This window comes from Carassius auratus, chromosome 9, assembly GCF_003368295.1.
Source record: "Carassius auratus strain Wakin chromosome 9, ASM336829v1, whole genome shotgun sequence".
Classification (NCBI taxonomy): Eukaryota; Metazoa; Chordata; class Actinopteri; order Cypriniformes; family Cyprinidae; genus Carassius; species Carassius auratus.
This window is the reverse complement of record NC_039251.1, coordinates 8,251,864-8,268,394: the sequence shown is the minus strand read 5'-3', so window position 1 is coordinate 8,268,394 and position 16,531 is coordinate 8,251,864. Positions and strand designations below refer to the sequence as shown.

General features: G+C 34.5%; 1 protein-coding gene across 5 annotated transcripts in view; it reads right to left on the bottom strand.

The window, feature by feature from the left end:
- The window catches only part of LOC113108284 (tensin-1-like), a 242,767-nt gene extending 229,432 nt beyond the window's left edge, over positions 1–13,335 (bottom strand). For 2 of the 5 annotated variants that reach the window (XM_026271220.1, XM_026271223.1), the window contains exon 1: positions 12,970–13,334. In XM_026271220.1, the coding sequence (XP_026127005.1) occupies positions 12,970–13,074 (105 nt within the window). In that variant the 5' untranslated portion in view covers positions 13,075–13,334. Of the gene's footprint in view, positions 1–12,969 lie in introns of all 5 variants that reach the window. The other 3 variants (XM_026271226.1, XM_026271230.1, XM_026271224.1) reach the window with 2 other exon arrangements.
- Positions 13,336–16,531: the final 3,196 nt, after the last annotated feature.

Genomic DNA, 16,531 nt, shown 5'->3' with positions numbered 1-16,531 from the left:
ACCCTTAATCTATCATGTGGACTGTCATTTCATCCTCAAAGCGATGCTCGCGCTGCATTAAAGTAGCTTTAAGTGACTGTATTAAAGTCTTTTGTACTCCATTATCTTCTGTTGACAGAGTCATTGTGAAGCGCTTTCTGCATCAGTGGGTCTGTAATGTCCAGAAAGCCAGACTCTGAAAGAAATATCTGACCATCCCATTCATGGGACTTCTGCTGCATGTAGTACCCCGCAAATAGGGACAGGACACTTTGAGGGTTTTCACACTTTAACACATTAATTTAATTCAACTATTTATTTAAAAAAAAATGGAAACAAAATTAAATTAAATTAAGTAAAATTCAAATAATAATAATAATAATAATAATAATAATAATTTAATCAAGGACAAAATAACCCAACAAAGCCAACAACAGAAAATCTAAGTTTTAAAAGTTTTTATAAAATTAATCTTTTGAAGTTCAAAGCAGGGCTCAGAAGAACTTTTTCAAAGCTAACTGGCATTATAAAATAAAGAGTGCTTATGGCTTATAGACAGTGATCAACTGACCTATAATTTGCTTCTGCTGAAGTCAAGCATGACTAATGGGAAATTGGAAAAACGATATCCTGGAATTGCTCTCATTCACGCGGGTCTTCAATGAAGGAATGAAGTAAGCGTACAGTCCTTTGTGTCGCCATTCCTTTCACTTACAGCAGCTCAAACATCAATCTCATGTGTAACACTAGCACATGTATTTGTCATTCTGTGATATAAAAGTCAACTAAACCTTAGAGGATCTTAGAGTAATTTAATGAAACACTATCAGATGCCCTTTATATCTGCTTTTTAATTTGCAACAGGCACAGCAAAACAAGTTAAACACACTCAGGGATCTGAACTTCCCTTTAAGAAATGCATGTTAAGAGAATCTGGTTTAGTTGGAATCTGTTCAGCCCTTTTTTCCCCAAAGTTGGCTTTTCTCACTACAGTAACAGAGAGATATTTCTTTGGGATTCTCACAAGTGTGTGACTTCTGTTGAAATGACCGGGCCACCAGTATACTGTAGCACTGACCTTCAGACAACTAGTCCTAAAGGAAGTGTTCCAATTCCACTTAAAGTCCCTTGTTCTAACAGGACATCAAAAATACAACACAAAAACAATACTATTCTGCATAATGGATTATAAACAGCCCTGATTGTGTCCCATTTACAGGTAAGATTACGAAAGTAAACAACAGACAATCAGCTAATGCAGTTTACCACAGGCTAGGTTAATGGGATACTCCACCCCAAAATGAAAATTCTGTCATCAATCACTTACCCCCATGTCATTCCAAACCCAAAATAGTTTTGTTCATCTTCGGAACACAATAAAAGATATTTTGGAAGAAAACTGGGCTTGTGACTGTCCCATTGATTGCAAAGTTAATAAATAGAAAATAAATGTATATACTTTAAATATGTAAAAATCTAAGAAATAATTCTACATGAACTAAAAAAGTAATAAAGTCAACCTTTCTAAATGCAGGCTAAGGCTACTACTGGTCGACAAAAATAGATTTTTTAATGATGCTCGAACCAATATTTTTAATGCAATTTTATGATGCTAATTAAAAAATGTAAAATATCTCCTGATATATCAGCCTTGACAATACATCGGTTAACAGCTGAAGGCAACCTACACTTAAAAAAACAACTAATAAACTGTCAAAATAAAACATTATTATTTAGCATTATTATTATTTAACATTATTAACATTAACATTTAGCAGCCAAACAAAAAAAAATATTGGCTGATGCTGCTAATTGTTAAATATCGCCCGATATATCGGTTTGACAATACATATATATCGGTTGACCATTAAAGGTTGTTTTCTTCTTTTTTTTAAGTTGCTGTAAAAGCCTAAGGCAGCTCAGTATGCTTCCTGTTCACAGAAAAGTTTTAATGAAAAAAGAGAGCCAGTTTGACCCTAAAACCTTAATCTTAACTTTAAATAAATATGAATGTGGAAGGACAGATAACCTCTGGTAAGTTGGTACACACAGACAAAGATGGGCTGTCCATGTATGTGCTGTGAGAGGTCTGCCAGGGGTCAGGTATAGTTCCTGAAGCACTGATACTTTCATTAAAGCATGGAGGGAGCGGCGCAGAGGTCAGTGGCACTCAGAGGCTCTGCACAGAGAACATACTGTTTTCTGCTGGCCAGCAGGACACTGGAATGTTGGGAGGGATTGTGGGTAACTTTCACTGCGCCACATACCTTATCAGATAATTACAGAGTGGAGGCGGGAAGGGAAACCCTGCCGGCGGTCTGTCACAACACAAACGAGACCGCACTGTGTCCAACAGACCTGCGCTGTTGTCCCAACACACATGCAGAGGAAGTGACACTTTGCTCAATGCAGTGATTCAGAGACTATGGACTTTGTTCAAGACAGCATACTAACATACGACTCGTTCTATTTCTGTTTGTACAGCACAATGACACAGAAAACATAACTTTAATGCAACGTCACCAAAAACTTACAAAAATGTTTACTAAAATTAAAACAAAAATGGAAATCATGACAATAAACTCAAAGTCAATATATTTCAAACTATAATAGTATCTCAATGAAACAAATGTGAATATATTGACTCATAAATAAATTACTCTAATGAGCTGGTTCTTTTACTGATTCGTTCAAATAAACTGGATGGAGCCATTCACAAAATCATTAATTGAGTTAGATCAGTTAAAATGGTTACTGAAACAATGTTTGACCAACTAAACTTTGTCATAAAAACACAGTACTGATTTTATGTTCTAACAACTGTCATAACATATAGTGTATTTTTTTAGAGTATTTTTTTATTGCTAATGTATTGTTTGCTTTAACAAAAAATACTCTTAATACCAATATTTAACAATTCAACATGGGTTTTCATGGCAATGAATGCATGAATGAATGAATGCATGAATGAATGAATGTGTGATTGAATTAATGAATGAATGCATGCATGAATGCAAGAATGCATTCATGAATGCATAAATGAATGAATGAATGAATGAATAAATTAATTAATAAATGAATTAACTGACTGTATAAAACATTCCATGGACCAACAGTTTGAAGACCCCTGATTTAATGTCTTTGAATTATTATCTTCATTTACCACTTGAATATAATGCAACGAGCACATGTGATAACTATTAAGCAAAGAAACATTGCAAAAACCTACTTTTTCCACATACAATTATAGACACTACACATCGGTCAACTTGAAGTTACCAGTACATTGTGAACATAGCCTGTGCCTAGCAAAACACCCTATTTTATTTGTCTTCATAACCCTGAGAAAGTTCATGTAGGCATTTCATTATGAATAAAAGCAGAATAAAGTTTGGAGAGGAACACAATAATACCATGCCTAATCCTGATTTAATCTAGAAAATACATGAACTGAATTAAACCCAGTAGGCTTCAATTGTTCAAATGATGGAATAAATTTCACAGTGTGTTGGCTTGCGTCCTATCTGCTCTCTCCTTTTTGCAACAGGCCAAGAAAACACTGTGACAATGGAAAGTTTGTGAACGGACAAGCGAATAATATTTTACATGGACTTCATTCAAAAAGATACAGGACCAGAATCAAATCTTGCTTTCAGAAAGGCAGTGCATAATATGTGCTTCTCATTAGTAACTGACACTTAAACAAACAAATTACACCGAAACTGAGCCAAAACACACCTGACACTGAACACACGGTTCTGTTCTGCTTTAATCTTCAACAAATGTTTTCTCATTCATAATACAGTTTGGCACATAACTCAAGCGTATCGTATGATATTGTACACCTCAGGTCATTATTTTACATGAGTGTATCTGGAAGAGAGCCAACATATTATAAGAAACATGAAAAACACGTACAGGTCAGGGACATGATGCTGGATCTATTAATATTTCCAAAAACACATAATAAAATGCAAATCATATTAACAAAGTATAGCTCGTGCGCGATGAAATGTAAATCAATTTCTAACTTTTATATAACGCATTTTTTTTTTCTAGATTTCTTTGTAAGTGGGGAAGACAAAACGTCAACCCAAACCATCTTTTGTTGCAGATTGCCTGAAGTTGTCTTTCAAAATCTTCTTGCAGTCTTCCATTTTCATTATTCCTTTGACCCCGATGAGATTCCCAGTCCCAAGCGCACTGAAACATCCCCATAGCATTATACTCCACCCTCCATGTTTCACTCTGGGGACGCTGTTCTTTGGGTTGAGCACCTGTCCCTTCTTTCTCCAAACATAGGCAACATTTCTATGGCCAAAGAGCTCTGCTTTTGACTCATCATTCCCCAGGTTGACCTTCAAGCTTCAGTCTAGCTTGGAAGTGTCTCTTCTGCAGAAGAGGAGATTTTCTTGGTCAGCAGCCTCACAGTCCATTTCTGTGCGGGCGTCTAGTCTCCGTCCTCATTGAGATATCAATTCAAGGCTTGACTAAATCATTCACTAGTGTCTTGGCAGTTGTTCTAGGCTCTTTAGAAACTCCCTCAATAGTTTTCTTTACAAAGTTATTGAAATCTTTCACTTCCTGCCTCTTCAGACTTCTTGATAATACTTCTCACGGCTGTTCTTGACACTCGGAAATGCTTTAATAAACGTGTATATGCTTCTTCTTTGTGAGCATTAACAAGTCTTTTTCTCAAGTCTAAACGATTTTCTTTCCTTTGCCATGATGACATATTATTTTATTAGTTGTTTTGAAAGATATTAATCCTCAGTTTAGAGTGTAACCTAAAGGCTTAGATGATTAATAGGTAAACTAGGCAAGTTAGGTTAGTTAGGCAAGTCATTGAACAACAGTGGTTTGTTCCACAGCCAATCAAACAGATTATTTCTTAAGAAGGCTAATAATATTGACCTCAGCATTTATATATATATATATATATATATATATATATATATATATATATATATATATATATATATATATATATATATATATATATAATTATTTTATTCCAGGCAAAGTGAAATAAATAAGGCTTTCTCCCAATGAAAAATATTATAAGAAACATTGTGTCAAAATACCCTTGCTCTTTTAAACATCACATAGGATATATCTGAAAAAGAATTTAAATTCCATAGGGTGGCACATGTGTGTGTGATTTTAACTACTATTTGGTCATTTTCAAAAAAAAAAAAAAAAACTGATGACAACTGATAACATAACAGTTAATAAAAACAACAACAATAATAATAATACCTTTTACCCTCAAAAACATTTAAATATTAAATGTCCACCAATAGACATTATTAGTCAAAAATCAAAACATGAAACTAACATGTACATAAACATAACACTCTGTCTGACACACTGATTCTAATCTTCTTAAATGACTGTTAGTGCACTTGTATTTCAGTGCATTTCTTTGTTTTTCTTGAGGTTTATATTTGCTCTGTAAACCCTGCATGTATTGGATAAAATGTTTGTCCATGTCAATACCCCACAAGCCTTTCTTTTTCACCCTCATGGTAAGCCTGGCATTGTGCTGCACTTCTATTTCCTCTCAGCGTTAACAAGCGTGGCATGCTAGTCCACAAAGACAACTCAAACCCAGGTGTTACACAACATGCATTCGCTGAAGGGAGGCCTTTTTTGTCTCTCACTTCCTCCACAAAATCTACCACCCCGAAGCTGTAAAAACAAGTCAATCCAACAAGTTGTAGCACTTTAGGCAATACAAAAGCTTCAAGCTTCACCCATGATAAAAACATGAATGATGTCAAAGGTAATCTAAAATAGGGCAAATAAGCATGTACAATTAAATACTCAATAATGATGTGACTCTGCAATCAAATCTTGGGTAAAAACCAAGGTAGAAAATACAACATCAACCAAACTTTTTTTTACATAATAAAATATAAAAATATTAAAGTTAAAATGTAACATTAAATAATTACTTTACACTACCTTATATACATTTTACATTTTATAGATATCAGACACACATTAAATGGCATAAGACAAAACCTTTTGATATTCAGAATTAAAAAAATGCATATTTGTATTTATTATCTATACATAAATACAAACACATGCATGCATATATTTAAGATAAAATATGTTTATATATTAAATATATTTATATAGAAAATAAAATATAAAATTATGAATATATAAATGTATAAACATAGATATTTTCATATATATGTGTATTTATATATACATAAAAAATATACACAATACACATATAAATGTAAACAAAAAAAAATATTTTGGATGCGATTAATCATGACTTATTAATTTTGCACTAAAATATTTATATCACACAGAAAATCTACACTCAAAAAAAAAAGCATGGAAAATGGATAATATCATGGCAGAAAATTAACAATACATTTTCTGTTAAATTTACAGACATTTCCTTTAATATTCACAGAACGCTTAAAAATAAATAGCTTAATTCAAAATCCATACTAAACACCTGTAAAAATCAATACAAAAAATACTTCAATACATGGTACATTGGGCTGTATTTTTACTGACTTTCATTTTTAACTGAACAACTCTATCCTTCTCACAAACACACCATCATCATTAACTGGTTTTAATTAGTATAAGATCAGGACTATGACCCAAAACTTCTGAAGGAGGCCCAGAACTCCATCAAATACTAAGATCAATCTCAGAGGCAACTAATCATCCGTTACACTAAGAGCCTGCCCACTTTCACCCACGACAACAAATCTTTAATAATCCCCTAGATTTGTCTCAGCTGGCAAGAACCACACAGCGAGGCAAGGCTCTGACAGGTAGCGCTTTGATCAGCTAAATCTACGTGTAGCTAGAGGCTAAAGGTCTAAAAATAAGAAAAGGCATTCATCTCTAGGAACAAACATGACCTTGACCACAAAAGTTAGAGACGGGAGCCAGGAAAAAGAGGAGCGAGGCGTGACTGGAGATGACTTTTTAACCGGCACATGTTCCTACACCTGACTGGTCATGTTTTTCACTCGGGATCCTTTTGTGTCCCGCACAATCACTCTGCGATAGCACAAAAGCCTGGGCAGCCGTGTGTGGAATGGCTGAATGGCGTTGTTGGGGAGCGAAGCTCGGCCCTTTAGAAGTTTCATGCCGCAGTCAGACAGGAATACTGTGAGATAAGACCAAAACATTGAGCTGAATCTCTGACAGAAGGGAATGTGTTTGAGCTGGGCACTGACAGAGCATCCAGAATATCACAGTCGGACGGGAATAGGGTATAAAACCTGAAAAAAACTTGTCAACAGTCATCTGAAAACATTTTTACAGTTTCCAGTTTCAAAGTGAGGCATAATGAAAGGAATAAAAATGAAATCATGTCATCCCAAACCTGATGAATCCTTACCTGCAATCTTTTTCATACAGAGACGGACCAAAAACCTAACACAATGCCATTGTAGGATTTTTAAGGACAGTTCACCCAAAAATGAAAATTCTGTAATTCACTTATTCTCAATTGTTGTTCCAAACCTGAATCTTTTGAAGAATCTCCGTAACCAAACAGTTGCTGGTCGCCATTGACTTCCACAGTATAATTTTTCCATTCTATTGAAGTCAATGGCTACCAGCAACTGTTTGGTTACCAACATTCTCCAAAACATCCTCTTTTGTGTTCGACAGAAGAAATAAACTCATACAGGTCTGAAACAGTATGAAAGCGAGTAAATGATGACAAAACTGTCATTTCTGGACATGCCATCCCTTTAAGAAGACTCAGAATAAAGTATTATAGGCTTCTTTTTAATAAAACTTTGAGAAAAAAATGTTTTCCACTGAAATTAATTAAAACAAATTCTATTTAAATATTAAATATAATAATAATAATAATAATAATAAATACCATACACTGTATGGTACAAAATTTTAAAAAGTTGCAAATAAAAGTTACAAGAAAATACCATTTCAGTTAATTGGTTGTTAATTTAATGGTTTTCATTTAATTCCATTTAATTTAATTGCTGTTTAAAATTAATTGATCAAATTTACTAGTAATTTCTGACACAAACCTGTTTTTAAAATAATAATAAACTAAAATAAAAATCAGTATACATTTTACTTAAATTATGAAAAACTGTTTTGATATTGATGTAATCACAGTATAATTTTGTTTGGAAAAAATGGATGCATTGGACAAATTCCTGTTTCTTTTTATGCTTTTTCCACTTGCTGTTTTTAATGCTGCTACAACAAAATAAAGAACAAAATAGTGTGTATCCAGTGTGTAACTGATGATGTGTGCATTTAATCTTGTGTTGGTACAGATAAATAAATAAAAAAGTATGCATGTTTGAAATGACATGAGGATGAGATTTTTTTTTTTTTTTTAACTTCTTTGAAGCAACTGCAATCTATGTTTTAAACAATCCAACTGAGTTCCTGAATAAATGAGTCTCTAAAACTTGAAAAGAGCTCACATTTTAGCACTTGTGGTTCCTTAGCCCTGAATTCAATTGAAGACTGAAAGAGTTGTTGGAATTACCGTTTGACTTTAGCTTTTTACTTCTATCGACTGAATTTAGGCTTCAAACATCCTAAATGCTGAAGATCATCAGAATCTCCAATATTTTCAGCGATAATCCAAAAGCCAAAAAAGAAAAACACGCTACCAAGCTCATGAACATCCAGGTTGGCCTACAAAAATCTCTACAGCAGACAGTGTCGGAAACTTTCCTGAAAACTCACATTTCTGCAATTCCGTTCAATGCCTCTTTGTCACAGAAAAGCAAAAAACATGCACTGCGGGCGTAATCTCTTGCAGATAGGAAACACATTAAGACATCAAAGATGTTTAGATGCACAAACTGGCATAAAATATTTCCCGGAAGAGTGGCATTCCTTGGCATTTCTTTCCTGCTAATGCAAGTAGACAGACAGTATGTTGATTAGTCAAAAGTAAGCATCTTTCCATAACCCCAAAACGGCCCCAGGATTTATAAATCTCAAATCAAATCACGACCACAACACATAAAAACCTACATTTTTGCCCTGACAAGTTTGAAAGAGGCAGTTTTGGGTGTCCATTAAGGGAGCAGTACTCTATTACGCCGTCTAAAGTAGGTTAAGTGCCCATCCTGTGCTCTTACAAGTGCTCTGAGTCTGATAAACAAGCACTCACAGTTTCTCCCTACAGATCTACCTGGCGCAGGTAACTGTAGTCTGTCACTCCCCTGCAAATCCCTGGAATTTCTGCCTCCCTTCTCCTGACGGCCTTCCCCACCCCTCTCTAATCCCACCACACACCTGTCTGTGAGATTTATGCCCACTGGAGGAATGAAAAGAAGCTTAAGAGTGTGCTTGGAAGATTTGGGCACCGCTGGATAGTTAGGAACAGATGAGAGATCGCAAAGTGCTGTGCTTTACATCAACCAGTCAAACAAATCTCAATTTCTTGCAGTCTGAATTGTCCTTCATTTCAGCTAATAATAATTCTACAAACACTGTGATGTTATCTGCCTTTAGGTTGGGCAGAAATGGATACAATGAGAATGGGTTTCATTTCTTTTTTGATTTTTCACTTACTAGCACTTATCTTGTGCTTCCACAACACACTTGATGAGAAATTGTTTCCCGTAATTCTGTATGGCAAGAGCATATTGCCCAGTAAACATATATTTTCAGCAAGCATGATTCTTCATCAACAGTACAACAATTAATTTGTACAATCTCATTCATGTGATCTGCTTAATTTGTGTATGATACCAATACTCCAAATTCATACAAATTGCTTGTAAGATAGTTGTTTTCTGGGTTAAACTGGGTTAAAAAAAATGCAACAAAAAAAAGAAAGAAACCTTCAATGCAACCATCATTGACAATTAAACCTTAATTATGACCAATATCAGTGTGTTCCACCGTGATGTAACCATATATATGCTAAGCTTAAAGAAAATCCTGTTTTTCCCAATGCAAAATGCCCTTACCATTTAGATACAAGCATTTTGACACAACATGATATGAGGTTTATGGTTGAAGTAATAATGCTTTGAAGCTCAGTATTCAGATATTTACTATTACTAATATTTGTGTGTGCATAGTTTTTTGTCTTATTTAGCATATGCTCTTGCAGTCCATTACACATTTAAGGCAGATATTTATTGTCTGTATGTTTTTTTTCTCATGCAACTCATTGCACATTGTTCAGAGATTTAACGTAAATGTTTCTACAATGGATTGATTTCTCCCCAGGGAAGTTCGATCGTATCTTATCCCAAGGTTAATGGACAGAAACGATTATGACATGCTCATGGATAATTAAATGTTTGGAATAGTATTGCATGCTTTATAGGCATTTAAACCTGCAGAAGCATAGATGTCTAGTCTCACTAAAAAAGAAATTGATCTTAAATGAATGCACATTCCTCTCATGAACTGAACACCACAGGTTCATCTTCACATCAAAGCAATGCAACATCAATATTAATGGAATAGTTCATTCAAAAATACATTAAAATTCTATTATTACTTACTCACCCTTGTGCCAGTAAGTAAACACCATAAAAGCCGTACAAAAAAAGCCATGTCGGTTTCAACAGAAAAAAAAACATCTGCATAATGTCTAGAAAAGAACATTCTGCAAAAGGATGAACATGTTTCTAATGTAATAGAGCACTATAAAGTTCTGTATACTATGTGAGTTTTGAAACATATATTTACATATACAAATGTGTATAGTTCTACACTAAATATGAACACATTTAAACAAAAATATAACATTTCATATTAAAAATGAACAAGCAAGCCCAGCTCAGATTTAAAACGTAATGCAAAAGCAAAGCATCCAAAAAATGAGGGTGGGCCAGATTTGTGGAACCCCATGTGAGTGTGTTACCAAAATGAAAGATGTCTATCAGCATACAGGCACAACATTCCTCCATGAACACTGGTCCCCTGACTGAGAGAAAAGCAACAATGTGGGGCTTGTTGCTCCAGCACTTCTGCCCCAAGTAACGCCCCGACTGACCTTCCAAATCTGACCCCACCACCCAGAGCAGACCACCCCAACAGAAGAGTCCCATGTAAGACGTCTTTGAGGGGTGCACACAGGGAACTTTTCCCTGAAATACAGCATGCAATTCAACAAAGCTGACTGTGTTTGCATGTACAAGGATATTCCATTATTAATCCGAATCTGGCCTCTTATGATTGTCAACACATGGACCAATAGTTTTTCAGCATGCAAACATACTTTGCATATAAATGTGGTGAGTTTGTGTAAAAAAGTAGCCAGCATAAATATGAATCACCAGTGTCAGAAATGAATTTTTATAATATAAAAATATATCTAAATATAATAATAAATATATGTAATACATTTTAATTAAGGACACATATTTATATGTATTTATAAAAATTAATAATGTCATTAAGTCAAATAATCAAGTTACGCAATTAAATTCTAACCAATATTGGCTATTTTATTAATAATTTTTTATAAAATAAGCATGAAAAATACAAGTAGCATTAAATTAACTCAAAGTAAATCTGTATTGCAGCAAAAATTTATTATAAAAATTAGGTATGTATGTATTTTTATTTGAATTATTTTTTGTTGCACCCACTGTTAAAATATTTAATTGCATTTATTTGTATTTTTATCACTTTTGTTGGCATTTTCCCTCAAGTTTTGGTTAATGTCTGACCCTGAAAACATCAATACTTCCAGACGATTTCTAAAGATCATCTCAGAAATATCAGGTCATTTTGATGTTTGGTAGCTACACAAAAATTAGATGTGTCCAGATTGGTAATGCATGTATCAATTAACAACAAAAAGGAAATTATGTTATAAATAAAAAATAATATACATATTACCAATCAGAATTTGGCTGTGGAGCACTTCAACATACTTTACAAAATCATCTGAACCATGAAGATAATTATTTCAGTATTTGAAATAATAATATCATAAAACCAAAAGCCCTTGTTTAACAAAATATATAATTTATAAATAGACAAGAACGCACACATTTCCAATCTGGATTCTATCCGTAATTAAACTGTGCAATGATGCAACTCATTCATTGATCCAAATGTGAACAGAACAGTATTGTCTACGCTTAGTCTTGGATTTGCCCTGATTTCACACTGTCTGGTCATGTAGGAGACTGCATGTGTTTATTTACCCTGTGAGGTCTGAACAGAAGATTCTGGGTTTGTTTTTCATACATAACTGTATAGGTGGGGCTGTTGATACAATCTAACATCTGTCAACACTTTAAACACAGTACCAACCAAAAGTTTAGACACACTGTCAGTCTTTTGATCTTTAAAGGCGTATGCTTAAATACTTTAAATGAGTTTTAAATTGCGCCTTTCCAAAATGTAAGATGGTTAACTTTGACCAGATATTGAAGGAAAAGCAGCAACTAAAGCCAGCATGGTGGTCACCAGTGTCAGTATAATATAAGGCTATAATGTCATCAATTTATAAGAAATAAAGAAAGTTAATTAAATAACATTGGGGGTTATTCAAACAAAAAAAAATAATCAAATGAGTTGATTTAAGTAAAACTGCATACAAAATACATTTTGTTTGTTTAAGCTCCAGCTTTTAAAATATCTGAGACTTTTTTTATTACTTTTGGTGACATTTCCCCCCAAGTTCTGCTTAATATCTGACCTTGAAAACCCCAATAACTAAAAAATAAAAATCGCAGGTGTAAGCTTATGAGGTTAGCTAGGCTTTGCCAAGACAGTTTTGATTTGTTTGGTCACTATATAAAAGTAGGTGTGTCCAAATGTTTGAGTTGTAGTGCTTGTATCATTTACCGAAAAATAAAATAATTAATGTAAACATATGTAGGCTAACATCTGCGCCAGTGATTCATTTTACTGAGATAAGAAGGGGGAAGGTAACGTCAAAATACTTATATAGCTTCACTGTCAAGTTCACAGCACAACTTCAAGAACCTTCGATAAAGATATTCCTGCATGAACCCATGTGCGTCCTACCTTAGATAAGAGCCTCTTCTCCTCTTTCTTTTTCTCCACATGCTGATCCAAAGGCATCTGCAGAAACTCGTCTTCACAGCAGATGAAGCTCACGGTGCATCCCATCCAGACAGGTTCAGGTGAGCGTCATTAAGACCCATTCAACGCGAGCGAGCGTTCTCAGGGTAATTCCTCCTGAAGGTCAGCGCGGCAGGTATGAGCTGCGATCAAACACTCGCGCGCATTTCAGCCCAAAAGAGATCCAAACGGGCGTTATTCCATTAGCGTCGGCGTCTCCGCGCGCGATGTTCGCTTTGACCACAGAACTCTCATCCAGAATGACGCACTAAATCAGAGGGAAGGACTGGAACGTGAAGCGAAAGTTTGAAAGCTGGGACTTGTAACTCCACTGTCGCGCGCACACACTCTCAGAGCTGCAGGAAACGTTCAATGTAAAAACAGGCCCCTTCTCTTTAATGTGCGACGCCTTGCATTGCGCAAACCAAATTAATGCGCAGCGCAGGTACAAGAAGGGTTTTCAAGTCATGTGGGTTTTACACCGGAGTCACACTATCTGCTGTCTACCTGTTTAGTTATAGATTCCAGTGGCTTCCAGCACTGACAAAAACATTTACACACAAAGTTCAATAATAACAACGAGAATGAAAAGGCAAAAAAGTTCTGAATGATTTGTTTTGTTTTAAAATATTAATTTAAAAGTCAAATTAAGCATTATCTGTTGGTCGATCTGTCTGTCTATCTATCTATCTGTCTGTCTATCTATCTATCTGTCTGTCTCTCTGTCTGCCTGTCTGTCTTTCTATCGTCCGTCCTTCTATCTATCTATCTATCTATCTATCTATCTATCTATCTATCTATCTATCTATCTATCTATCTATCTATCTATCTATCTATCTTGTCTGTCTGTCTGTCTATTCATCTTTCTGTATGTCTGTCTATCCTTCAAGTAATAGCATTGAAATTTCAGGCTTTTCCAACTATTTTTAGCTTTCAGGTAAGGCTTTGTCAAGGCACATGGCAGCTTGTTTTTATGGACTTTTCTTTTCTAGTTGTAAATATGTTGCAAGCGGTGAGATCAAAGCAATGTAATCAAGATGTTTCGTCAGATTCAGTACACGTAGTTACTGATCCATTGGTTTCCCAACCCTGTTTTAATTTACTACACTAAAATGAAAGGTTCAGAGGCTAAAATATCTTGGCTAGGAATCTTCAGTGTGCATTCCAACTTAATGTGCCATTTGTGATGGGGTTATGCATGTCCTTCACACCCTGTGGGGCCAGCCAGAATATTTCCAACAAATGGTCAACAGCTATTAATAAAACTGCATTAGATTTTTATAAAAGGCAGCATGCATGTAGTTTTAGTTGTTCCTACATTTTTTTTCATACACTTATAAAACATTTCAGTGTGAAAGTTAGTCATGCAAGCAACATGGCAATTTTACATTGCAACAACAGATGTCAATAGAGAGCTCAGAATACATGACATATTTCAACATAAAATCATATAGACAACCTATTTTACTTCTGTATTCCTAGGTATTTCCAAGGTAAACTTGATTTGATTGCTTTAGAATTGGTTGCATTGCACTAAATTATAGGGATTACCAAAATAAAGTCAGGTTGTTGTGAGGGATTAAAGAAAAGAAAAAGAAAGCCAATTTGTAGCACATTATATATAAATATATGTGTGTGTGTGTGTGTGTATTCCATTTGGAAAAGCATGCACAGATTAATAATTCACAGTAAGACTGAAATGCTTTTAGAAAGTAAACGGAGAGTTTTAATGTCCTATTTAGTGTAAGCAGTTTCTGAATCTAATTAAAACTAAAGATTATGTTTAGTATTTGAGAAGACATTAATATACTTAGCATATGTGTAGATCACATCATAACCAATATTTGGCTAGACCACTCAAAGCACACAGTAGATTTTGCAGGGAGACTGCAGCCTTGTCTGTTTTAATGAAAGACTTTTCTGTTGTTTATTTCATAGCAGAAAGCTTGGTTGCTGCTTAAGTGGTCAAAAAGATATAAACAGTGCCATGATTAAAAATGTGTGCTCCTGGTTCGCCTTTACCAGCAGAAAAAGCACTTTTTTAATTGCAGTTGATGGACGATTTAAATCCCTGAATCAATACACCACTGATTCAGCAAGCAAAGTGGACCATGTAAAAGCTTTTGGCCATAAAGTACATGTGAGTGGACACATACTCAGTTTATTCCTAGCAGCTTTTGTGCTTGAGTTTGTGCTGTTACAAGACTCGCTTGCTCAAGCTGAATGGCTGAATTGCATGGCCTGATAAGGAATAGCTAAAATAATGACTTCCTTCCTCAAGAGTTTGCATGTATTCTGTTCAGCGACTCATTTTTCATTTATTTTTTTTGATCAGCAGTGGGAGTTTTCTTGATAAACTGTGGGAACAAAATGGGATATATTGTTTCAGATTTGTTGAAAGACTTTCTTTTAACTCTTAATTTTGATAGCATGAAATAACTTTTTTTTTACTTCAGTCATTCGACTGATTCACACTGTAACCACTGACTTAGAGACTGATTCCAATGTTTCCTTGGAATGATTTATCAAAAAGAATCTGTTCCCAAGAGCCATTTGTTTGTGAATCAGACTACTTTCATTCTTGATTCCTAAGCCTACATATTGCTTGTGTCAGATTTGTCAAAGTAATTGTTTTTACTATTTATTTTTTGAAAGCATGAAATAACACATTATATATTAACACATTATAGGTACATTTTATTTAGACTTTTTAAAGATTCAGTTTAAATGAGTAATTAGACTGATTCACACTGTAAGTTTGATTCAGTAATATGATTCATCAGACAGAACCATTTGTTTATGTGTGTGTGTGTGTGAATCAGACTACACTGTTTGCTCTGTAATTTAATGTTAATTAATATCATTCTGCTATTTTTTTTCTTTTTCTTTTTTTGGATTCCTAACTGTACATACTGCTTACATTGTGTGAGATTTGTCAAAACCATACCTGAAATAACAGAAAGCATGAAACATTTTGAGCTACACATTTTAAAGATTCAGTTAAAGAGAGAAATTAGACTGATTAATAATGTAAACGCTTTGAGACTGATTCCAGTGTCATTTGTTTAAAAAAAAGTCCACAAGAGTCATTTATTTAAGAATCAGACTACACTTATTTGCTTTGTATGTCAATGCAAAATTAACAGCATCACTCTTTATTCATAAATCTACATACTTCTACAATATTCGAGGTATTCATTTTGAGAATAAAAAGTGTTGTGACATTTCTCGAGATTGCTGTAGAGCTCACAAGTGTAGCCATGACTGAAAACCTTTTAGATATGGGCAAGCATGCAATATATCTATGAGCACATGATGGGTTTTAGTGTTTGTGTGGATTGAAATAGAAGTGCTAGTAGATAATGATTTGGAGAGGGTGTTATCTTTGGAGCAAAGCCCAAACTTTATGAGTCTGTTTAGTGCTACACCACCTCTGTGTCCTCATCCATCTGAAACAAACCATGCACACAAAAACACCACAAACAAGTGTTACCCATATACGTAC